At 28.1% G+C, this 25,871-nt stretch overlaps 1 protein-coding gene across 1 annotated transcript in view; it reads left to right on the top strand.

Annotated features, from left to right (window-relative positions):
• Positions 1–25,871, top strand: part of shot (dystonin-like protein short stop) — a 69,813-nt gene that overhangs the window by 36,449 nt on the left and 7,493 nt on the right. The window contains exons 6-29 of the mRNA XM_011504469.1: positions 2,250–2,529; positions 3,346–3,796; positions 3,894–4,725; positions 5,295–5,765; positions 5,875–6,117; positions 7,116–8,108; positions 8,186–8,269; positions 9,825–10,046; positions 12,479–12,625; positions 12,906–13,132; positions 13,228–14,022; positions 14,106–14,974; positions 15,136–15,425; positions 15,489–16,532; positions 16,669–17,146; positions 17,226–17,395; positions 17,464–18,285; positions 18,360–21,181; positions 21,471–22,535; positions 22,626–23,682; positions 23,781–24,025; positions 25,036–25,113; positions 25,446–25,617; positions 25,697–25,814. Of these exons, the coding sequence (XP_011502771.1) occupies positions 2,250–2,529; positions 3,346–3,796; positions 3,894–4,725; positions 5,295–5,765; positions 5,875–6,117; positions 7,116–8,108; positions 8,186–8,269; positions 9,825–10,046; positions 12,479–12,625; positions 12,906–13,132; positions 13,228–14,022; positions 14,106–14,974; positions 15,136–15,425; positions 15,489–16,532; positions 16,669–17,146; positions 17,226–17,395; positions 17,464–18,285; positions 18,360–21,181; positions 21,471–22,535; positions 22,626–23,682; positions 23,781–24,025; positions 25,036–25,113; positions 25,446–25,617; positions 25,697–25,814 (13,975 nt within the window). The remainder of the gene's footprint in view (positions 1–2,249; positions 2,530–3,345; positions 3,797–3,893; positions 4,726–5,294; positions 5,766–5,874; positions 6,118–7,115; positions 8,109–8,185; positions 8,270–9,824; positions 10,047–12,478; positions 12,626–12,905; positions 13,133–13,227; positions 14,023–14,105; positions 14,975–15,135; positions 15,426–15,488; positions 16,533–16,668; positions 17,147–17,225; positions 17,396–17,463; positions 18,286–18,359; positions 21,182–21,470; positions 22,536–22,625; positions 23,683–23,780; positions 24,026–25,035; positions 25,114–25,445; positions 25,618–25,696; positions 25,815–25,871) is intronic.

The raw sequence follows: 25,871 nt of genomic DNA, 5'->3' as shown, positions 1-25,871 counted from the left end.
TCTTTAATAAATATAGAAATAAATGGACAATAATATAAATATAACTTTAAGTTTCTTTTAATTTTGAAAATAAAATAATTTCAATTAAGATATGAAAAATAATTTGAAAATAATGAAATATAATTATTTTGTTAAATATTTTAAAGCATATACATGCCATCAACTTTATAAAAGCTATAGATCTTATCTATCTATGTAATACAATGTAAAGTGGAATTGCTAAAAGATTTTTGTTTTTATCTATACAGTTCATTTAAAATTAAACACATGAAACTTAAATATATGTAGTAACTATATTTAATAAAATCCTATTTTAAAAACTACTTACATAAATTTGAAGTTTTATGATAATTATCGCGATAAGAACAAAATTGTAAAAATATTATTTTATAGTGTGAATCGATTGTTCTTGTATAGATATATATTTTGTAAAATATTTCTTCTAGAAAATTATTATATATAACAATAATTGCAATATTTGCAAATAAATATTGTAATAATAATGTTTCTAATTTACTATATTTATTTATAAATTCCGAAAATACTTGAATACATATATCATTTTGAATAATGTATATCTAGTTTGCTTAGTTCGTATAATTTAAAAAATTTTAAAGAAATTTCTCATAGTATTATATAAAAAATACTTTTTTAATTTTGTTTTTTCTGTAACATTGTTATAATAACATTAAATCAGATAAACTAATACCGTAGTGTTACTTAAATAAGAGTATGTAATATGGAAGTCTATTATCGAATTATGTCATAGAAGTCAATTATTGAATGGCTCAGTTTTCGTTTTTCATTGAAATTAATTTTGCTCTTTGTATATTTTATTTCTTATTGCTTTAATATGTCTTTATGATATAAAATTTATTAAATGTTATAGAAGAGTTAGTTTGTATCAAATGCCGATGGACATATATTTAAAAGATTAATAGTAATTTAACAAAAAAATATAATAAGTTATTCAATCAACCAAAATATTTGAAAAAGTAATAAAATCATATGACAATATTATAATATAACAATTAATAATATTTTTCATTTTAATTCTGTTTAGTTCTGTTAACGCAGTATTAAGTAGTGAATGAAGTATTAAATAGTTGCTTTTTAAAGCTTTAAAGTATAAAATATATTAGGTTATGTTGATTATAGTATTTTTTAAATGTTACTGAATATTTAAAAACAGAATACGATGTTTAACAAATATCTATTTCTATTCATTCATCCTTTTACTGTTGAACCTACTAATATTATAAGAATATTTATCTTCTAAAATATATTACAGTGATTACAATAGATGATATTCACTTTACTCGTATTTGACGAAAATCTTAAAAATGCTACGAATAAAGCTGAAACTATACTTTTTATCTTAATTTTATCAATATTTTTTTATTATCAACGCCAGCTTATTAAGCGTTGTTGTGCAGTAAAATAAGCTTTCAGATATTTGATGTTACTACCTATATTTTTTTTTATTAAATTATCATTTGAATAATATATCTTATTGTTGGTAACATTTTTATTTGATTTAAAACAACTAATAATACCCTATCTGCATGTGTGACCATAATTAAAAAGCAAATTTGTAATCATGATATTCTATTTTAGTTTTGGTATTGGTAATTTACTAGATCATGATTTTATATATTTCATGTTGAAATGTAAAAAATTAGACATTTTAGACAGCCTAATAACTAAACTTTACTTTTTTTTTACAAAAAAAATATAAAATCGTAGATCAGATAATTTTATAAAATTATAAATACTATTATAATAAAACCATTTATTTACAAAAAATGTTATTTTGAAATTTAAAACATTCATTAAAAAAATATTTTTAATGGATGTCTTTTGAAGTGTATTAATATATTATTACTTTATATGACATAGTATACAAGATGAATCAATGATATTTTTTTAATAGTTTAATATATTTCATCACTTCATGACATTAAAAAATTATGTATTAAATTTGTAACAATTTTTAAATTTAATTAATTATATTTAAATTTATAAATTATTTATATACATATTTGTATTATTTTCATTAAATACAATTATGATATTTTAATAATTGTAATCGATATGGCTATGAAATACGAAAAAAATTAATTAGTTTATAATAAAAGAAATGTTTAATGTAATGAGTATCTTTAAGCGAAATTTTACTTATTTGAATGAAGTTTTAATATTTTATTAAATAATTCTTATTAATATTAGTTATTTGTTAATTTTTGTAGATCTCGGACATAGTAGTTGGTCAAGAATCGCATGTGACAGCACGAGAAGCGCTATTAGGATGGGCAAGAAGATCGACAGCTCGATACCCTGGTGTACGAGTTAGCGATTTTACATCATCGTGGCGTGACGGTTTGGCATTCAGTGCCCTTGTGCACAGAAACAGACCAGATCTTTTGGACTGGCGTAGCGCTCGCGCCTGGAAAGCGCGCGAGAGACTCGAACAGGTCTTTTACGTTGCTGAACGCGAATATGGTGTCACAAGACTCCTCGATCCTGAAGGTCAGTTTCATTAACATTAAATTATTCAAGTAAATGGTAAATAAAAACAAAAACGGTAGCAAAATAAATATATTGATATATATTTTTATAAATGAAGCTAAATAACCATGCAAACTATGCACATATGTCTTTTGTAATATTTTAACGACATATTTGTTATATATATTATATGTATTATACATATATAGGAATCATATTTATTGCAGTGTATTTTTTATTATTGCAATAAAAATATAGATAAATAGTACAATGTATAATTGTTTAACAAATGATTTTTCTTGTATTTATAGTAATATATGTATATATATTAGGTACAATAAAATAGAATTTCAATTTTTAGAAAATTTTCCATTTTATATTCAATAATACATAAAAAAGAAAAAGTCAATAAATTTATTTATGACTTAATTAATGTTAATTTATTACTGTTTTTATTCTATTTATTCATAAGCTTTATCGAAAATTCAAAAAATAAAAAAAAATATAACAATGTATGCAAAATAATTTTTAAAAATATATTTTTAGCTCTATCTTATCATATATACAGTTTTTAACATGTATTTTTTTATTACTTAATAAATAAATTTTTAATAATTTTTTTTATTATGATTACCAAAAACTCTGATCATTTTTTGTAGGTCAGTTGCCATTGCTCCAATTGATATGTAAAAGAAATAATAATAATTTAATTTAGATCAAGTACAAAAAAATTTTTTAATATTTTATAAAACACATACGTAAAAAAGCCAAAAAATTTATTCTTTAAATTTATAAATGTAAAAATACGAGATGAGTGTGTAGACAAATGTATTACAGATGTGGATACTCCAGAACCAGATGAAAAGTCATTAATAACTTATATATCATCATTATATGATGTATTTCCTGAACCTCCGACCATTCACCCTTTATATGATGTGGATGCTCAATGTCGTTTAAGCGAATATCATGATGTTGCAAGTAATTTACATCTATGGATGCGTGAAAAGATTTCGATGTCACAGGATCGTTATTTTCCGCCCACTCTGATAGAAATAAAGAAACTCGCAGCAGATAATATAAAGTTTAAAAATGAGGAAATTCCACTCCGCTATCGCGACAAACAGCGATTAGCCAACACATTTCGTGATCTGCAAAAATATTTTGATACCGTGGGTGAAATAGATATTGATCAAGAATTACATATAAATATTATTGAAAAGAATTGGAATCGTCTTATGATGCTACATCAAGAACGGGATCAAACAATTAATGATGAGATAAAAAGGTAAATTTGGTTCTTTATTATACAATATAACACTTTACACTGTAATCTCAATTCATATTTAACAAGTGCATTTATTCATTTTCATAATGATCAATAGACTCGAGCGATTACAACGACTCGCTGAAAAAGTTCATCGCGAAATGAAGTTAACTGATAATAGGTTAGAGGAGCTCGAACAACGAGTTGAAGATGAAGGTCGAAGGCTCGATCGTATCCACCCTTTAGAAGCTAAACATGGAGCAGATTTACTTGAACAGGACATTCGCAACACTGAAATTCAGGTACAAAATATTTTCACAGATGTACATACTCTTACGGAAGGAAAATATAGTCAAGCAATTGAACTGCACAAGCGAGTGCAGAAGCTACATCAACGTTGGGTAGCTCTACGCTCATTATTGCACAAACGACTGATGCAACCATTGTCACTTGTATCATTTCCTGTCGAAGAACGCGTGGTTACAAAACACCGGACAACTGTACACGAAACTCGTTTAGTTGATACTAATCCTGAATTTCGTATTCTCCATGACTATATAGATTGGTGCAAAAACAAATTCAAGCAAATTAATGAAGCAGAATTCGGTTCAGACCTACCAAGTGTTCAAATAGAGCTTGATGTCCATCAGCATGAACATAAGGCAATCGAAAACTTTTATGTTAACATTGAAAAAAGTATTCAGGCGAAGAGTAACTTTCATGGTGATGAACTCACATTATATAATCAGCATCTTAGTCAACTTCAGAAAATTTATGCAGAACTCAGTATCGTGTCTAACAAGCGTATGTCTGAACTTGAAACGCTTCACGATTTTATCCAGTCAGCTACTGGTGAAATTGTTTGGCTCAATGACAAAGAGGAAACGGAGCTTACTCGCGACTGGAGTGATAATAATCTTAACCTTCATAGTGTTGAGCAATACTACGAGGTAAATAGTTATCACATATATTTTATCTTCCTTATCCTAATTTATGTAAACTCATAATGAAATATTTTTTAATATTTTACAAGCAAACGTATGGTCTTGGAATAGAGGTAAATTTATTGTGTCAAATATTTTTCAATTTAAACTTTATATCGTACATATACATTAAATGATGTTTTAAAAGCAAAATATTACCCTATAATATCAAAAATAAATTGAATTTTTTTAAAATTTTTATAATAAAATTAATGAAATCATTAAAAATTTATAAGTGATATTTATTATATTATCTTTAAAATAACAAAAACCATTTTAAAAAATTTCATAGTATATGTTAGTAATATAGATACATATGATGATGAAGGTAACAGCAATTTTGAGGAGTATATTATTGAAAAGTTTTCTCATCTGATATTGGAATTAAAATAAAAAATAGATTTTAATTGAAATTTATAAAGCTTTTGTAAATTAAAAAATTATTATTGCTTGTTGTTCTTTAACTTTTTTATTGTTATAATTCTTTAACCGTAAAATGTCAATATTACTAATAATATAATATAAATTTTAAATAGTCTTTGATGAGCGACCTTGAGAAGCGTGAAATTCAATTCTCAGCTGTACAAGATCGTGGAGAAAGTCTAGTATTACAACATCATTTGGCATCTAAGACTATTGAAGCCTATATGTCAGCAATGCAAAGCCAATGGGCTTGGCTGTTACAGTTAACGCTTTGCCTTGAAGTTCACCTAAAACATGCTTCACAAAGTCAACAGTTCTTCACTGAAATACAGCAAGTTGGACAGTGGATCACAAAGAAAGATGAATTATTAAATACTATTTATTCACAGTCGGAATTTAATTTAAATGATGGCGAGCGCTTACTTAAAGGCATGCAAGAATTAAGGGAAGAACTAAATAACTATGGAGATTGTGTTCATAGACTCGTCGAACAGGCAAAAGATATTATTCCCATGAAACAACGTAAGCAACCAGTTACGCGGCCTTTACAAATCACATGCATTTGTAGCTATAAGCAAGTTAATGTAATTATAATTATGAATAAGTCATTAATAATTAAGAAATAAAGAAAATAATTTATATTGATTGAATGTATACTTTAAATATAATTACTTATATTATATTTGATTTTAGATGTCTGTAGAAAAGAACGAACAATGTATTTTATATGATAATTCTGGCAGAATTAAATGGAGAATTAAAAACTCCCAGGGAATTGAATCACCAGTACCGGGTGTCTGTTTTTCATTTCAACCACCAGACAAAGAAGCGCTCGATACCGTCGAAAAACTAAGAAGACAATATGAAAAAAGCGTGGCACTTTGGCAACGTAAACAACTACGTCTTAGACAAAACATGATCTTCGCTACTATAAAAGTATGTAATTTATTTTTTATTTCAACAAATTTCTATAAGTAATAAAATTATTGGCTTTGTACTTTCAGAAATCTTAAAAAAACAACTTAATAATTTATAATTTATATTTGATCTTTATATCATTATTTAACAACAAAATACTTAAATATTTTATATGCTGTATTGTTTTAACTTACAGTTAATTTAAAAATTAATAAAAAATTATAAATATTTAAGTTAAAATTCTCTTTACTTTAGTTATTTTGACTTTCTGTTCATTGTTATAATGTAACAATTTTATTTAAGATTAAAAATGTAACGATTATTAAGATTATAATGTAAAAAAAAATTCGACTAAAAGGTTATAGGATTTCACTTTTAATGTTACAATATTCGTTTTATTTGTTATCAGACACTAAATGATTATTATTTATAATTATAATTTAAGTATTTATCCTTTATGTTTCATTGATTATAAATTAATCACAAAATAAATTAATGTATTCCTATTATATTAAAATATATACATAACTAAATAACAACACATAGTAATATGTAAATTTTCTGTAAATTTTCTGCCATTAAGATATTTGATATTATTTAACTAATTAATTAAAATTATACATTTTTGCATGTAAATATTTTATTTTCTATTCAATAATTTTAAATACGTTTTATCTTCAATATAATTTATTCTTATTCTTATTATATATTGGTATATTTTACTTGTCTTATTAAATTGAGGGATATCAAAATACAATAGCGTGTTTCATCATATATACTATTTTTGGATAAAATTTTAATTTTACAAATTTTAAAGCATAGTTTGAAATTTTATAAAATTATTTGTTTCTTATTTTTTATCATGATAGATTTTTATATGTTATTAAAAATAATTATTAATATAAAAGATAAAAATTAATTAAATAAAAAACTTATAGAAATATATTATGAATCCAAATTTTTAAACAAATAAATATAACATATATAAATTTTAAATAAGAATCTTGTAAATACAGGTTGTCAAAGAGTGGACTTTACAAGAATTTTTAGACATGGGACAGGAGCAACGCACTGCTATTAAAAAAGCCTTGAACGAAGATGCAGATAAACTTTTAGCAGAGGGTGATCCCTCAGATCCACAGTTACGAAGATTAAAACGCGAGATGATCGAGGTAAATCGACTATTTGATGACTTTGAAAAGCGCGCAAGAGCTGAAGAAGAATCACGGCATGCTGGGCATATTTTTACTGAGCAGATCTCTTTACTTCAAGAGGCTTTAAATGATGCTGAAAAAATCTTGAATGTTCGTATTTCGACTGCCCTACCACGTGATTTAGATAATTTAGAACATCTTGTGCTTGAACATACAAACAACGAACAACAATTACAACAACTAACATCAGATGTTGAACAGCTACAGGAAACGTTTCGTAGTATTACTTTTAAAACTCCTCAAATGAAGAGTAAGCTCGATAATATTATGAACAAATGGAGTCACATTTGGGATCTAAGTAATATCTATATTGAACAACTTAAATGCATGGATATCCTATTAAATAGATTAGATGAAAATACAACTACAATATCTGAATTCGAGATCAAATTGGCGTCATTTGACGAACTATCGGCTGAAGTGAAAGATTTACAAAATACCCTTGAAGATTTAATGATTCTACAGAACTCAATAGTTCAACAACAAATGCTCATTGACCAATTGAATGATGATGCACATACTGCTAGACGACTTGTTGAAAAATCTCGACTTAATCATTGTGGACCTCATGGAGATATGGATAGATTGGATTTGGAAATCAATAAACTAAATGCTAGATGGACCAACATCTGTGGACAACTTGTAGATAGGCTTCGCAGTGCAGAAACTGCCTACAGTCTTTCTCAACAATATCAAACTTCTTATCATAATGAAATAAACTTGATTGATGAGAGTTATAACAGGGTTGAAAATATACCTTCAATTCAGAATCAGGCCGAAGAATTTGAGATAAAGGTTGTACTAATTCTTTATGTAATAAATTTAATTATTTGGCAAATTTATTAATAATTGTACAATCATTAATATTTTAGAGTTTACTCAACAAAGTAACTGAACGAGCTACTGCTATTGAATCAATTAACGTTATGGGAGGTCGACTGATTCGTGAAGGAAAGGTAATATGATTATATTTAAAAAAAATAGCTTTATCATAGTTATGAATGATAGTTGTGTGAGTGGCATATTACTACTATAAAAAATTATATCTCCATTCCCTTTCATTGTATTTTATTAATTGTGAGAGTTTCTTATGAATTTTTTTTATTTTACTGTTAATTATTAAAAATCCTATTATATATTGTTAATGTAATGTAGATCATTAATAAAGGATGATAAATTTTGCAATATTATTTTATTAAATAGTAATTATAACAATTAACTGTTAAATATAGAATACTATTAACTAACAGTATTTACTAATAATATTATCTTAATTGGTGAATAAATAACTGTTCAAATATTATTTGATTGTGAAAAAAAATGAGTACGATAAGATGAAACAAAAATTTATATCAATCTAACTAATATATATGAAAGTTGTGTAGAAATATTTTTACTCATAAATTTAATTGCCAGTAAAATTTATTAATTATTCAATTATAATAATTTTTTATTTAAAATATAATTTTTTTGCTTATTTAATATTTTTCACTCATATATATCAAGACATTTTTTACATATATTACTACACTTTATTAAAAATGCATTCTTGCATTTATTGTTATACATGTTATACAATCATGCATTCATTAAAAAGTTATATAATAATATTACTTGTTATATTTGGAACTTACTATAAAAAAAATAATATTATCAGTTTTTATGCATATCATATTATTTATCAATCATAATTTACGATTATTTGGTATTAAAAATAGTATAAATAATTTAGTTAACGCAAAATTATCTAATTCATGTTTTTTTCTTTATATTTTACATATAATTCTTAAGGATTGGGAACCAGTTGTTAAGAAAATTATTTTTTTTAATGTTTACATTTAATGTAGTATTGTATGTACATATAATTCTTAATATACAAGCATATGCATATATTAACTAATATTATAGGCATAAAAAATTAAAAAATAATTTACTACAATATATTTTAGTATGTTAAATTTTATTACAATATAAATTATTAAGAATAGTGAATAAAATTTCTTCAGTTGAAAATCTTAGAAATTATGGTTCGAGTAATTTTTAAAACAATTTTTCAATGCTGTTAAATTATAATAAAATTTTCTTTCTTACTTTTCTTAAAAATCAATACATAAACCCTCTATGATTTGATTTTTTAAATAAAATTCTACTTATTAAATTATTTATATATAATATATTATTTTAAATTCTATTGTAATGAATTAGAATTTCTATTATAATTTCATAACTCTTTTAAAAGAATTTGAATAACGTTACGAAATCTTACATTTTTTTATTTATACTAAATACATTATGCTAAATTTATTAATTATTTAAATTATTACAGTAAAATTATTATATAATTAAAACATAAAAAATAACAAAACTTAGGAAATAATTATGTAAAGTTATAAGTACACAATATAGTAAATTATTTGAAATTAAGAGAAATTTGCAAAATCTACTTTTTTGAAATGGCAGCAACTAAAATCGAATTCAATTAACCTTTAATGGCACTAACTAAATCCATAGATTTATGGTCAGAAATTGCGAGTGTTCAAGCAACAATTAGAAGAATCGTGTCCATCTTTGGATGCTTCGGTGAAAAGACCGCGAAGAGATAGTAATATATTAATTGATAGCATAACACAAGACCTCGATACAATCAACAAAAGATATACGGGTCTAGTCGGTGTTCTTCAAGAACGTGTAAGAAAATTCGTTTCAACTTATGCTGAAACCTCAAACGTACAGGTAAGTCAAATTATTAACTTCCATTGATTATGCTGCCTGTACAGTTTTATTTATAAATTATATATTACTATTATTAGTAATTACAATAATATATTATTTAATATCGGTGTTACATTGAAAATGTATAAAAATACTACAGAAAATGGAAACATTTACTTTTATATATTATATATACAAATTATAATCTATTAAAAACTAGTTTACATATAATTCATTCAAAAATTCAAGTGCGTAGATTAATGAATGAAATAAATTTTTTTTTAATAACATGAGAAGTTTCATGAATTTATGTTTAATATTACCATAAAATTTAGTCCTTAAAAAATTCCAAAAGTGTTGCTTTTGTATTAATCAAGAGTTATTGAAAAAAGATAAAGTATAAAGATAAAGCCAGTTCTGTATCGATAATGTAATATAAATTGTAGTATAATAATTTAAATAACTTGATTAAAAACTTCATAATAAAATTGTATTAATGGCAACACAAAATAAAATTGAGCTTTTTTACAAATTTAATTTTAGAATCAAAAGTTCTTAATTTAATTATTTTATAAATAATTTAAATATTAAGTTATGACAATGTAAATATCTTATATTTTCAAGATTAGCCAAGTACTTTACAATAGCTGAATTTATTTATAAATGTAAATGAAATTTCTAATAAGTCTGATTCTTATTAAATAAAATAATTTCTATTAGAAGTATATTTGTATATTTGTTTTATTTTTTTTTTATTTTAGAAACCCATAAAATATTTCAATAAAGTTAAAATTAATATATATATATTTTTTTTTTTATTTATTATATACACTTAAATATTACTTTATTATAGTACGTTTTAAAAAGTTGAATAAATATATTATTTGCGTATTAAATGTGTTAAAATTAACGGTAACATTAAAAAAGCTTTTTAGTTTCTTCAGAATTGATAAGATCAAATCAATTTTGTAACCCTAAAAATAATTTATTGTATTCTGTGATAGGTAAATAAATATTATTTATTTAATTTAATAATATTAGAAATTAGTAATTCCGATTTCAAATACTATATGAACAAAATAAAAAATTCTAATGATAAAAATAATAAAAACGTAAATGTTATCCTTCTAACAAAATGTATACATTACAAATTTGAGAAAAACACCTTTTTATTCATGCTTTTAGTTGCACCTTTTATAAAAATACATTTAAAAATATCGCAACAGAAATTTTAATAAAAACTAATTTTAAGTTAAACGGGTAAGAAAACTTGAAAATTTAAGATTGCTAATAGTAAACGACATTAATTTAATAAAAATGTATATAATGTCTAATTTACATAAACAATATTTGGTAATAATCAATAAAAATCTTTTGTAATCTAAATAAACATTAGTATACATTTATAAAAAAAGTTAACAAATTGTAGCTTTTAGATATGATAAACAATAATCAATTTAAATAATGAAATAAAAAAAATGTTAATTGAAATTATTAGCTATTAAATATAAATATGTGTAAATTTCAAGTTATATATATATACACTACTATATTTTAAAATAATTATCCTTAACCTTGAATTTATTAAAATTATACAAAAGTAAAACATAATTTTAATAATGTAAGAGTATAAAATAAAATATCTTGTATTACAAATGAAAATTCACAACTATTAAACAGTTTTTTCTAATCTTTTTTTATCATTTTGTGTAAATTTAATTATAAGAAACAATAATTTTCAAAAATATTTGTACAATGCAATTTTCAACATTTAACAATGTATTTCTAATCATCATCTATAACAAAAGTATTCATATCGAATATCTATTTTCATCGAATTTTTTTCATTGTAAGTGTATCAATAGTTAGAAATATATGACATTTTCTCCCGTATTAAATATAGAAAATTTGCTTTAAATTATATATCGATGTAATTAACGAAAAATGAGAAGCTAATTATTTTTTTATATGTCTTGTCTTTGGATTAACGAATGTTTGACCTTTTCATTTTTATACAACTTAGAAAATAAATACTACTTATTAAATTAGTTGTTTGACGTCTATTATTAATAAATGAATGTAAAATATATTAATAAAAAAGTGTCAGTAATTTAATAAATAGCATTAAAATATATAATTGTAATTTTCGTAATTTGCTAAAGATGTTTTTTATTAATATTTTTATTATTGATTTAGCTATAAAAATTTGTTTTTACTAATTAATTTTTATAAATTGTTCATAATTTGTATGTGTATTTTATATAAGATATATCTATTATACATATCTATCTATAGATATATATAGTATACAACTGAAATTTCTGTTTAATTTTACTATGAACGTAATTTGAATTTATAAATGGTTTTTGTATTCATTGTCATCGATAAGCTGACGTTTTCCATATATTTTAATTGGCAACTTTATAATGTTTTTATAATTTTGTGTGTTATAGCAAGCTATTGAAGAACAATACAAAAAATGTAATGAAGCCATTACAACTTTGTTGAAATGGGTCAACGAAATAGAAGACAAATTAGCTTATCAAGACGTTGTCAGCGAAGATATTCAAGAGCTTAGTAATCAAATGAATAACTTAAAGGTAAAAGGGTTATATATATATATATATATATATATATGAATAACATTCAATAATTTTTATCAAATAAAAATAATGGGATATTAATTTAATTACTTAATTCCAAATAAAGTTTATTAAATTTTTGTTTAAATCTTAAAAAATAAAAAAATTTAAATACGATAAAATTATATATTATTTTATCCTATTGCTATTTTATTTGTTATATATAATAATCATTTAATTAAAGTAAGCGATCACTTTTTACTATTTTTTACTATTTATTATTTTTATTTAATTCCAGCAATTAAAAATAGATATTGAAGCTCATGGACTTCTAATTTCAACATGTAATGATCAAATAAGACAACTTACACTTACTGACGTGGGCGACATCTTTTCCAATGATGAAATATCAACATTGGAAATAAATGGACGATCTTTAAAGACTCGATTTGATAAAATTTCAGATCGAACAGATAAACTACTTAAAAGACTCTTAGGTGCCAGAGATGAACTTACTAAATTCAAGTAAGTATGCAAAAATTTAATAGTATATAGATTGAATTTTCGGAATATAAATAAAATAAAACGAAATAAAAATTTGATTAAAAATTGTAATATAGAAATGAAACTACAACGTTCTTCACGTGGTTAGACAAATCTCAAAAAATACTAGTTGATAAAGAACGTTCACTGAGCGATCTAAATAATTTAATGAATAATATTGACATAAATCGAGATTTTGTCAGTGATATAATAGCTCATCAAGCCGATTTGCGTTTTATTACCATGGCTGCACAAAAATTTGTTGACGAGAGCAAAGAATACTTGCATATTCTTAATGACTTCAGAACGAGCATACCTCAACGATTATCGTATAAGGAGTTAATTTCCAGTCAAAACTCAGCTGTACGAAATGAAGTGTTAATTATTACTAGTCATTACAAAGAGTTGCTTTCTCGAGCAAATATCTTATCTGATCGATTGTCAGGGATTAATGGGAGACAACGAGATTATCAAGATGCACTCGACAAGGTTAATTTATGGTTAAAAGAATTTGAACCTAAAGCACATAAAATAGTCTCCGATCCTGTAGCACTTGATCCAAAACAAGTTGAAGATCAATTAGTGAAGGCGAAGGCTATTTATAACGAATTTTTGCCTAATGAATGTCTTATTAATAACGTTAAAACTAGTCTCCAGATGTTGTTAAGATATCTAGATGATCAGCTCACTCCAATTGAAATTAATATACTCGAAGAACCTGTTCGTGAACTGGAAAATAAATACAAACAATATAATATTATGCTTGCTAATAAATGCCAAGAACTTGATACTGCATTGGTCCAATGTCAAGGAATACAAGATACTTTGGATAATCTAATCGTTTGGCTAAATAACGCGGAGAGTCAATACAAGTAAACATTTTCAAAATTGTTTTGATAACTTTTATAAGGTGTTAACTTCTCTAATTGTTATTGAACTAATTTTAATATTTTAGGAATCTTTCTCGGCCAGCGAGTTTGCAAAAGGAGCGTTTAGAAGAACAACAACGTGAGCAACGTTTGTTACAAGCAGATTTGGATAGCCATTGCATCAGTATAGAAGCTGTAAGCACTATTGTTGAGGAACTTCTTAAGAGTTCAAATAATGTAAGAGTTGCTAAGAGTAATGAAAGTAAGCTTAAAGATATTCAAAATAGATTTGAAAAACTTATGGATAAATCAATTCATCGAAGTGAATATCTCGACAATATATCTCAAGATCTTAATAAATTTTATATTGGAAGTATCAAGTTTGATAGTTGGTATGGTCGTATGATTGAACTTCTTGAATCAAAAGATTTACATAAGCTTAATATATCCGAATATGAAGGACAAATGATACAACTTTTCGGCAATCGAGAAGATCAACGTGTCGATTATGAGAGTCTTATTCACATTGGAAAGAACTTAACATCTAAAAAAGATATAACAGATGCTGTATTAATCAGAGATCAAATGAAAATTATAGAATCCCAATGGAAAGGGCTTGGCAACCTTCTTGATGAAAAACATCGATTAAGCAAGTCATGTGCAGAACGGCTTTCTGCTTATGAAAAGCTTCATGAGCACGTCCTAGATTGGTTGAATCACTGCGAAAATCGAGTGCAATTGTTAGATACAGTAGCTGTAAATCTGGAAAAAATTAAACAACAAATTGAGGAATTAAAACCTATACAAATAGACTATCGGAGTTATAGTAATACTATCGATAAAATTAATGATATAGGTATTGCCTACGATAATTTAATAAAAGAACGAAGTAACAGTCCCATGAGGCGGCGTGGCAGCAGCAGTCCCATAAAAAGGCCAAACATTCCTAGTCCATGTATGATTATTCTATCTAATTATTTTTCGTTCATTATTTTAATAATTTTTTTATTTTCATAAAACGTATCACTTTTTCTACAATATTCACTTTTTCCATTTCAATAATCTTTTATTTCTAATATGTTGTATTATGTTCTTTAATATTTAATATTTTATTAGTACACCGAATGTCACAAGATGGCCGTTCACCTTCCCCTACTAAATCTTATGTAACTCAAAGTCCGATCTCTCCAGGCGGTAGCAGTGGTTTTAGTAGTCGACGTTCCAGCCAAGATGGTTTCCATTTAGAGGAACTATCTCTAGTTCAACAACAACTTTCTGAAATCAATAATCGTTATGGATTACTAGGAGTAAAGATATCTGATCGTCAAAATGAACTTGATAATAGTCAAGAAGAATTAAGAAAATATATAGAAAATTTAAAAATATTATCAAAATTTCTTGATAAGGTAATATTATATATTTTAAAAATAATCTATGTAAAATATAAAACATGTTATATTTACTTATAGATTCAACGTAAACAACCAAAGGATATTATTCCAAAAACAAAAGAAGAATCTGATAAAACAGTTAAACAAATTAAATTTGTGATTGAAGAAATGTATGAAAAGCAATCTCTTCTGGATAGTACAAAAATCCAAATACGTGACCTTGTAAGACGTAAAACTAATGCCAGTGGAGCTAATGAATTGAATAATGAACTTGAAGATGTTGTTAATTGCTGGAAAGCAATATCGATAAAATGTAAAGAGAGAATAAAATTCCTTGAAAATATCAAAGAACTTTATGATACTCATGAAGCTTTAAACTCTTGGCTTGGAGTAAAAGAAAAAATGTTGGGAGCCTTAGGTCCTATTTCGTCAGATCCAAGAATAGTGGCTAGTCAAGTACAACAAGTCCAAGTTCTTCGAGAAGAATTTAAAACTCAACAACCCCAACTCGATCATTTAATAGAAGTTGGAGAAAATGTACTTGTTAAAATATCAATTGATTCATCAGATGGACATCAAATAAGACTTAAATTAAATAATATTCTGCAAAGGTGGGCTGATCAATTAAGTCGTCTTGAAGAACGGGCTCAAAGCCTCGGTGATGCAGTTGATACCAGTCGTGAATTCGACGCTAGTCTTAATCGTCTACCCGACGCTTTGCAAAAAATTTCAGACAATTTAGATGATCTTCCCCTTGATAAGGATCCAGAAGAACAATTGCGTAAAATTGAACATATAGAAAGACAACTAGAAGGTCAACGACCACTATTGGCTGACGCTGAATCTGCTGCTGCACAACTTTGCGATGTATTAAGTGATCCAACTTCAAAATCTGATATTCAAGGAAAACTTGCATTAGTTGGAAAACTTTACAATAATTTACAGAAAAAGGTGGATTATAGAAAAGCTGAGATTGAAGGAAATCTCAAAGATGAGAGGCAATTTGAGGTATCTTGTAGTAAAACTCTAGGATGGCTTTCAGATGAACTCGGCAATATGTCTGAAAAATTGTTGGTATCTGCTAATCGCGAAATTCTTCAGCAACAACTTGATCATCATGAGGTATTTTAAATCAAAATATAATATACAAATTTTAATATTTTCATCAAAACAGTATTTACATTGTATTTTTGTATTTTATTATTCATGTGTTATTAATTTTCTAAATATAAATATTTATATATTGTGTGTTTTGTAGCCAATCTACAGAAATGTTATGAGTAAAGAGCATGAAGTTATTATGTTGTTAAATAAAGGCCGTGACAATCTCATAAAATCTCAAAAAATTGAAAATAGAAACCTTCAACGAGACGTAGATAGAATGCAATCACAATGGGACCGACTAAAAAAAGATATGCTTGATAGGCACACAAAATTACAGACTTGTACATCACATAGTAATAAGTATTACAAGACTCAAAATGTATTTTATCCATGGCTACGATTGGCCGAAGATAAACTTGAAAGTTTAAATTCTACCTCATTTAAGCGTAAGGATATCGAAAAGCAATTAAAAGAACTGGCATCTTTTAGAAATGAAGTGTGGAAAAAATCTGGTGAGTTCGAAAATAATAATAGTCTCGCAGAGACTTTTATAAGCGCTTGCGATATTGACAAAGACGTTGTTAAAAGTGAACTTAATACAGTGAAAACGCGCTGGGATAAATTAAATAATGGTAATTTGAATTTATAAATTAAATATTTAACGTTTATAACATGTAAGCTTGGTTAACATTTTAATAATTTTTATATTAGATCTGTTAGAACAAACACAGTCACTGGAAGATACTGCTAGACATTTAACAAACTTTAATGAAAATTTACGTGATTTAGAGCATTGTTTACAACGATGTGAAGATAAACTTGCATCTCATGATGCTCTTGGAGGAGCTGCCAAGGATCCAAAATTACTTGATCGGATCAAGGTAAATTATATGAAAATTATTTTTACTCATATATTTAATGGTGTTAAAATATATAAAACGTTTTTTAGAATTTACGAGAAGAAACTGTAACTCTGAAACGACCACTCTCAGCTGTACAGCAACAGGCAACGGATTTAATACATAAAGCTGGTGATCAAGGAGTAGATGCAACTCATTTGCAAGATGAAGTAGATAGTATTTACGACCGAATTGAAGATCTACAAGCTAAATTAGATGATAGGTGTAATGAGCTTCAAAGTGCAGCAACAGCCGTCGCTCAATTTACAGATATTCTTCGTAATCTTAATCAAGAATTATCTAATTTGGAAATGGAATTAGATGCTCTTAAGCCTTCTGGTCGTGATATACGAATCGTACGTGAACAGATCGAAAAGATTAGAGAGTTTGTAAGTAAAATTAATAAACTGTCTGTTGAAGTGACAAAATTGGTAAATAGTGGTGAAAATTTGGTGGATTCTGGCTTTGCCACCGATGCTGTAGCAACAAGAGAGCAGATCGAATTATTAAAAAGACAGCTTTCAAAGTTTGAAGAACGTGTACATGATCGTAAAGTAGAACTTAATAATATACTCAGCAGATTACAGCAATTTTGTCAAATTCATGGCAATATTATAGATGATATAAATAACGTTCATGAACTGTTTACAAAAATGAAACCAGTAGCATCTGATGTTGATTCTATTCGTGCACAGCAAGATGATTTCAGAGCTTTAAAAACCGAAAGAATAGAACCAATTAGTCGATCAATTGACAACTGTAATTCTATTGGTCAAGGACTCATTCAAACTGCTGGACGAGACGTCAATACCAGCAATATTGAAAGGGATTTGGATAAAATGAATGAAAAATGGAACAACTTGAAAGAAAGGGTTAGTACAGTTGTATGAAACTTAAGTTTTTATATAAATTTAAATATATTAATTAATAGTTTTTAAATACCTAGTTAAGCGAACGAGATCGACGTTTGGACGTTGGACTACTACAGTCAGGTAAATTCCAAGAAGCGCTTGATGGACTAGCAAAATGGCTTACTGACACAGAAGAGATGGTTACCAATCAAAAATCTCCATCATCGGACTACAAAGTTGCAAAAGCACAATTGCAAGAGCAAAAATTTTTAAAGAAGATGCTGCTCGATCGACAGAATTCAATTTCATCATTGTATAAAATGGGTCAAGATGTAGTTGCAAGTGGCGATTCGAAAGAGCGTAAAACCATCGAAAAACAGTTAAGAAATTTAATGGGTCGATTTGATAACTTGACAGAGGGTGCAGTTGAACGAATGCTATCTCTTGAGCGCGCTATGGCTGTAGCTAAAGAATTTCAAGATAAATTAATGCCAATGATCGGTTGGCTTGAGCGCTGTGAAAAAAAAATTCGTGAAATGGAACTCGTGCCAACAGATGAGGAGAGAATACAACAGTGTATTGATGAACATTCACATTTACATGAAGATATACTTTCAAAAAAAATCAACTTCGGTGAACTCACCGATATTGCAAGTACACTTATGGCTCTTGTTGGTGAAGAAGAAGCAACTGGTCTAGCAGATAAATTACAGGAAGTTGCCGATCGATATTCAGTGCTCGTTGAACGATCTGAGGCTCTTTTTGAATTATTACAACATTCTAAAAAAGGTTTGCGTCATTTAGTACTTAGCTATCAAGAACTTCAGATCTGGTTGGAAAGTATGGAAACTCAGTTAAGCAAATATCGGATACTCACTGTTCACACAGAGCGATTACTTCAACAATTCGAGGACCTTTCAGATCTTAACGAAGAACTTGGATCACGGCGAATTGCACTCAATGATACAACAGAAGCTGGACTTGAACTTATGCGACATATTTCTGCGGATGAAGCATTGCAACTGAAAGATAAACTTGACTCATTACGACGACGTTATAGTGAGTTATCAATAAGAAATACAGAGCTTTTAGAACGAGCTCAAGAAATACTTCCGCTTGTACGACAATTTCACGAAAATCATAGTCGCCTTATGGATTGGATGCAGACTGCCGAGAATATGTTGCAAGTAGCCGAGTCAGATGAACAAGATCTTATTCGTCTTGAGTTTGAGGTTACTGAAATCCGAGCGGTGCTTGATCGTATTAATATACTCGGGCCACAACTCTGTCAAGCTTCCCCTGGTGAAGGTGCTGCAAGTATTGAGGCGCTCGTAATGCGTGATAATCGACGTTTCGATACAATAGCTGAACAAATTCAGCGGAAGGCTGAACGATTACATCTGAATAAACAACGAGCTCTTGAGCTTGTCGGTGATACCGAAGAATTGCTGGAGTGGTTTCGTGAAGCTGATTGTCAATTACGTGACGCAGAACGACCAAGTGGTGAACCTGAAGTTGCTCGCATTCAATTGAAAGAACATCGCGCACTTAACGATGATGTATCTGGACAACGTAGTCGTGCACGTGACATTTTATCAGCTGCTAAACGATTACTACGTGAACTTGGTCAACATGAGGATAGTGTGTCAATTCGTGATCGTGCGGAGGAATTACGGGAACTTGCCGATACTGTGGGAGTACTTGCAGCAGAGCGTTTAGCCGCTCTTGAACAAGCGTTGCCATTGGCTGAACATTTGCGCGACAGTCATTTAGGATTAGTTGCCTGGCTTGAAGAAGCCGAACAACAAGTATCAGCTTTACCAATGCCTGCTCTACGTCCAGAACTTATAGCATTACAACAGGATCGAAATGAATTACTATTACAAAGTATTACTGAACATAGACCACTCATTGAGAAACTAAATAAAACAGGAGAAGCATTAATGCATCTTTGTACTGAAGAAGAATCTGATCGATTACAAGAACTTGTCGATGGGGATAATGTACGATATACGGCCTTACGTACTGAATTACGTCTTCGACAAAAAGCACTTGAAGCTGCGCTACAAGAGTCATCTCAATTTTCTGACAAACTCGAAGGAATGTTGCGTGCTCTTTCTGGTACAGCTGAACAAGCGTGTACAACCGAACCTGTAAGTGCGCATCCAACTCGACTTCGTGATCAATTGGAAGAAAATGCAGCGCTTGCCGATGAATTAGCACAACGATCAGAAGCATTTGCTGCAGTATGTCGTGCAGCTGATGACGTTATCAATAAAGCTGCTGGTCGTTCAGATCCTGCAGTGCGTGATATAAGACGTAAGCTAGATAAACTCAATAGCCTTTGGATAGATGTACATAAGACGACGAGCGATCGAGCACACAGTTTGGATGACGCATTAACGGTAGCGGAGCGTTTTTGGTCAGAGTTATCAGGTGTTATGTTAACATTGGCAGAACTACAGGATGCATTGGCTAGTCAGGCTCCACCAGCAGCCCAACCAATTGCTATCGAGCGACAACAAGTAGCGCTGCATGAAATTCGCCAAGAAATAGACCAAACTAAACCAGATGTTGAACAAGTCCGTCAATCAGGCCAGGAATTGATGGGTTTATGTGGTGAACCAGATAAACCAGAAGTACGAAAGCACATCGAAGACCTTGATCAAGCATGGGATAATGTTACAGCACTTTATGCCCGTCGCGAGGAAAATCTCATTGATGCTATGGAGAAAGCCATGGAATTTCATGGTACACTTGATGATTTACATACTTTCCTTAAAGAAGCTGAAAAAAACTTTGTACACATGGGAGCACTTGGCAGTGACATTGATGAAATAAAAAAACAAATTAAAGAATTGGCTCAATTTAAGGCTGAAGTTGATCCTCGTATGGTCAAAGTTGAAGCTTTGAATAGGTATTCTTTACTATCTTTTTCTATATAATTATTTGTATCAAATTAAACATTGTTAAAAATTAATTTTTATATACATAAAATTCATTTACAGAATATTTGAGTATGCTACAAAATTATTAGTAAAATAACCGAAACTTATATCTGTATATACATCTATTGTAAATGCACATAACTTTATATAATATATATGCTAGACGTTTGATTACTATTTTAGACTATTAATTTGTACTTAGATAACTATTTATAAAGGTAATTCAATATAATTAATTGAAAAAACAAATTTTAACAGACAAGCTACGGAATTAACTGAGAGAACGTCATCAGAGCAGGCTCAAGCTATTAAAGAGCCACTAGGAATAGTTAACCGAAGATGGGACGAACTACTCCGTGGAGTTGTTGAGCGCCAACGTCTACTGGAAAACGCATTACTGCGACTAGGACAATTTCAACATGCTTTAGATGAACTACTTGTCTGGATCGATCGAACAGATCGAACGCTTAATGAACTACGACCAGTTGCTGGTGATTCCCAAATTATAGAAGTTGAACTCGCCAAATTAAAAGTTTTAGTTAATGATATTCAAGCCCATCAAACAAGCGTTGATACTCTAAATGATGCTGGACGTCAACTGATTGAAGATGGAAAGGATACAGTAGAAGCTTCTACTACTACCGAGAAACTTAGCACATTGAATCGACGCTGGCGAGATCTTTTGCAGTGTGCTGCGGATAAACAGCGAGAACTTGAAGATGTCCTGCGCGAAGCTCAGTCTTTTACTGCTGAAATTCAAGATTTGCTCTCATGGCTGGGTGACGTTGATAATGCAATTGTTGCATCAAAACCTGTAGGTGGTCTTCCGGAAACGGCATCTGAACAACTGGAGCGTTTTATGGAGTTATATAATGAATTGGAGCAAAATCGCCCTAAAGTAGAAACAGTTTTACAGCAAGGCAAGGAATATATGAAACGCACGATTGATAATAGTGCATGTGGCCTTAATCACAATCTTCGGACACTTAAACAACGTTGGGATAATGTTACTTCTCGAGCCAATGATAAAAAAATCAAACTTGAGATAGCTCTAAAAGAAGCTACTGAGTTTCATAATGCACTTCAAACTTTCGTTAATTGGCTTACAAATGCAGAAAAAATTCTTACAAACTTAAAGCCAGTCTCGCGAATTATGGAAACTATTCTTGAGCAAATAGAAGAGCATAAAGTTTTTCAGAAAGACGTTGGCATTCATCGAGAAACTATGTTGAACCTCGATAAAAAAGGAACACATTTAAAATATTTTTCCCAAAAACAAGACGTTATACTCATAAAAAACCTTCTTATTAGCGTTCAACACAGGTATGTTATATTTGTATTTAAATATATCCATATATTTATTTCATTATAACTCGGGAAATGTATGTGAATATAAAATCATTAAATTCTTAGATGGGAACGAGTTGTTTCCAAATCAGCCGAGAGAACACGAGCTCTTGATCATGGATATAAAGAAGCGCGTGAATTCCATGACGGCTGGTCAAATCTAATGAACTGGTTGGATGAAACTGAAAAGACTTTAAATGATGTTGTTGATAGTTTGGGAGGTAATGATCCTGAAAAAATTAAAATTCGCTTGCAAAAACATCGGGAAATTCAAAAGGAATTAAGTGGAAAGCAAAACAGTTATGACACAATTATGAAAAGCGGTAAGATACTGAAGGATAAAGCACCTAAAAATGATGAACCAGGACTTCGTGAACTTTTGAATGAATTGAAGAATAAATGGACGAGGATTTGTAATAAAAGTGTCGATAGACAGAGGAAGTTAGAAGAAGCCTTACTGTTTTCTGGACAGTTTAAGGATGCTGTACAGGCATTACTTGACTGGCTGCAAAAAACGGAGAAATCGTTATCTAATAGCGGACCACTGTATGGTGACTTTGATACCGTAATAAATTTAGTCGAACAACATAGAAATTTAGAAAATGATTTAGCATCACGTGCCACGCAGATGGACTCAGTTACTAAAACTGGTCAAGAACTTGAAAGTAAAGCTACGCTCGAAGATGCTTCCACTATTAGGTATCAATTATCTGAACTACACTCGCTTTGGAATATAGTTACAAGGCTATCAAATAGCAAGTCTATAGGTTTAAAAGAAGCTCTTAAAGATGCTGAGCAACTTCACAAAGCAGTTCACATTCTTCTTGAATGGCTCAGTAATGCCGAAATGAAGTTACGTTTTACTGGACAATTACCTGAAGACGAACAAGAAAGCAAAAATCAACTTTTAGAACACGAAAATTTTCTAAAAGAATTACGAGCGAAAGAGATTGAAAAAGATAATACTCTTGAATTGGCCCGTATCATTCTTATTAAAGCACATCCCGATGGAATTATTGTAATAAAACACTGGATTACTATTATTCAATCTAGGTGGGAAGAAGTAGCTACTTGGGCGCATCAACGTAATCAAAGACTTGAAAACCATATGCAGGGCCTTCAGGTGATTTAATTTTTATTTTCAGCGTATATTATTTTATTGTTAATTATACTGTATAATTATTTACTTTTAAACGTCTTATATTATTTATTATTTGACAGGATCTTGATAACCTACTAGAAGAATTACTTACTTGGCTCGAAGGACTTGAAAATACTTTGATTAACCTAGAAGCTGAATCTCTACCGGATGATCGTTTTACTCTTGAAACGTTTATTTCCGAACACAGAGAATTTATGGAAAATACGGCTAGACGACAAAATGAAGTAGATCGTATTTGTAAAGCACGCCAAATTAAACCTATTAAGGATTCACGCAAATTGAAGAGCAAATTATCTACATTTATGTATGTTTGCATGTATAATTGTTATTATTTTTCATTATTATTTTTCATTATTTAGAATTGCTTATTAAGATCTAACTTTTATTGTTTTAATTCTTTGTATAAGTCTAACATTTTTATTAATATTAAACTTTTTCGTACTTTAAAAGATTGGTAAATTAGTTTTGTATTTCAATTTTATCTGTGAATATTTGTTCATTTTTATTATTTACAAAATAATATACACATTCATGTTTTGGTATGTTGTATTCAATTTGCTAACTATAAGAAAGATCAATATCAAGAAAATGATAGCGAGCAGCTACCTCTTCATAAGCAAAGGTATGAGTTAACAAAAATAAATAGAAACGTAGTATCAAATAGTTTTAAAGGAATTTAAATTTTTTTTTTAATTTTTAATTTATTTTTTTTTATTTTATCCAAATTTTAATTTTTTTTAAATTTTGTATAATCAATTTTCACTATTATTATCATTCTATAGCTTCAAAGGAAGTCGAGATCTATTCCAGTCGCTTAAGCGTGGAAGGTATAGATTTTTATTTGTTATTGCCTGTGTCTACTCATACATAAATATTTATTTAAAAACCTATTTTATTTTTATTTTTAGAAGAAATTGTTACATTCCAATTTATCAATTTTTAATTCACTTAGTGTAATTAAGTATTTGATGTTATAACAACAACTGTAGTACATAATTAGTTTTTTATTTTAATAATATATAAATATAGAAGATAACCATCTTCAGCTTTAATTATTTGGATTGTATACTTAAAATATCAAATTTGTATTACATATTTCTAATTCTATTATTATATATTTCTAAATTTATATTGTTTAGATTAAATACTTAATTATATTATAGTAGATAATATAATACGATACATATTTATATAATTTTAAAAATAATAATTTATTAATATAAACAAGTATACAATAGATAAGAAATTAAAATTACATATTTCCTAATTTTATATAAGAAATTTTTGAGTGATTTGAGGCATGTTATTGTTTAGCCGAACCAGTCCAGGTCGTGAAAAAACACCAGATCCGTCACTGCCTCATATTGGTCCACGCTTTCCACCAAAAGGAAGGTCTTTATACTTTATATACGATTATATTATTGTATACATCGGTATCAATATTTTTTAATTTGTTTCTATTATTTCATAAATTATGGATATTAAATACAGAGCATTATATTCTATAATCACATTTTTTAAATAAATTCATGAATTTGTCTTGCATAGATAAATTAAGGTTTAGTCTATTTTTGTTACTAAATAATATTGACATTTGTAATGCAACAGAAGAATAACGTTTATAATCTTATATTTAGTATATTAAATGATTAAAATTATCTTTTAAAATATTTTATGTTGTGGTGTTGTAATTAAAATTTATTTTTTATTTTATTCGACATTAGTAAAGGAACTGAGCTAGAGTTTCGTAATCCACGAGTCAAATTTCTTTGGGATAAATGGAGAAACGTTTGGATGTTGGCATGGGAGCGTCAACGGCGACTCCAAAATAAGTTAAATTACATTGAAGAATTGGATCGAGTTGCAAATTTTAATTGGGAAGAATGGCGCAAAAAAGTAATTGCTTTATTTAATAAATGAATAACTGTAGTGTTCTATTGTTTATATTATTAAAAAACGATTTTTATTTTTATAGTTTTTAAAGTTTATGAATCACAAAAAATCTAGATTAACGGATTTATTCAGAAAAATGGATAAAAACAATGATGGACTTATACCAAGAGATGACTTTGTTCAGGGGATTCTTAATACGAGTATATTTTTACTACACAAAACATGAATGAAATAATATGTTTTTAAATAAATAAGAT

Source organism: Ceratosolen solmsi, unplaced genomic scaffold (assembly GCF_000503995.2).
Source record: "Ceratosolen solmsi marchali unplaced genomic scaffold, CerSol_1.0 scaffold17, whole genome shotgun sequence".
Classification (NCBI taxonomy): Eukaryota; Metazoa; Arthropoda; class Insecta; order Hymenoptera; family Agaonidae; genus Ceratosolen; species Ceratosolen solmsi.
The sequence above is the reverse complement of the archived record's forward strand: the minus strand, read 5'-3'. Positions and strand labels throughout refer to the sequence as shown.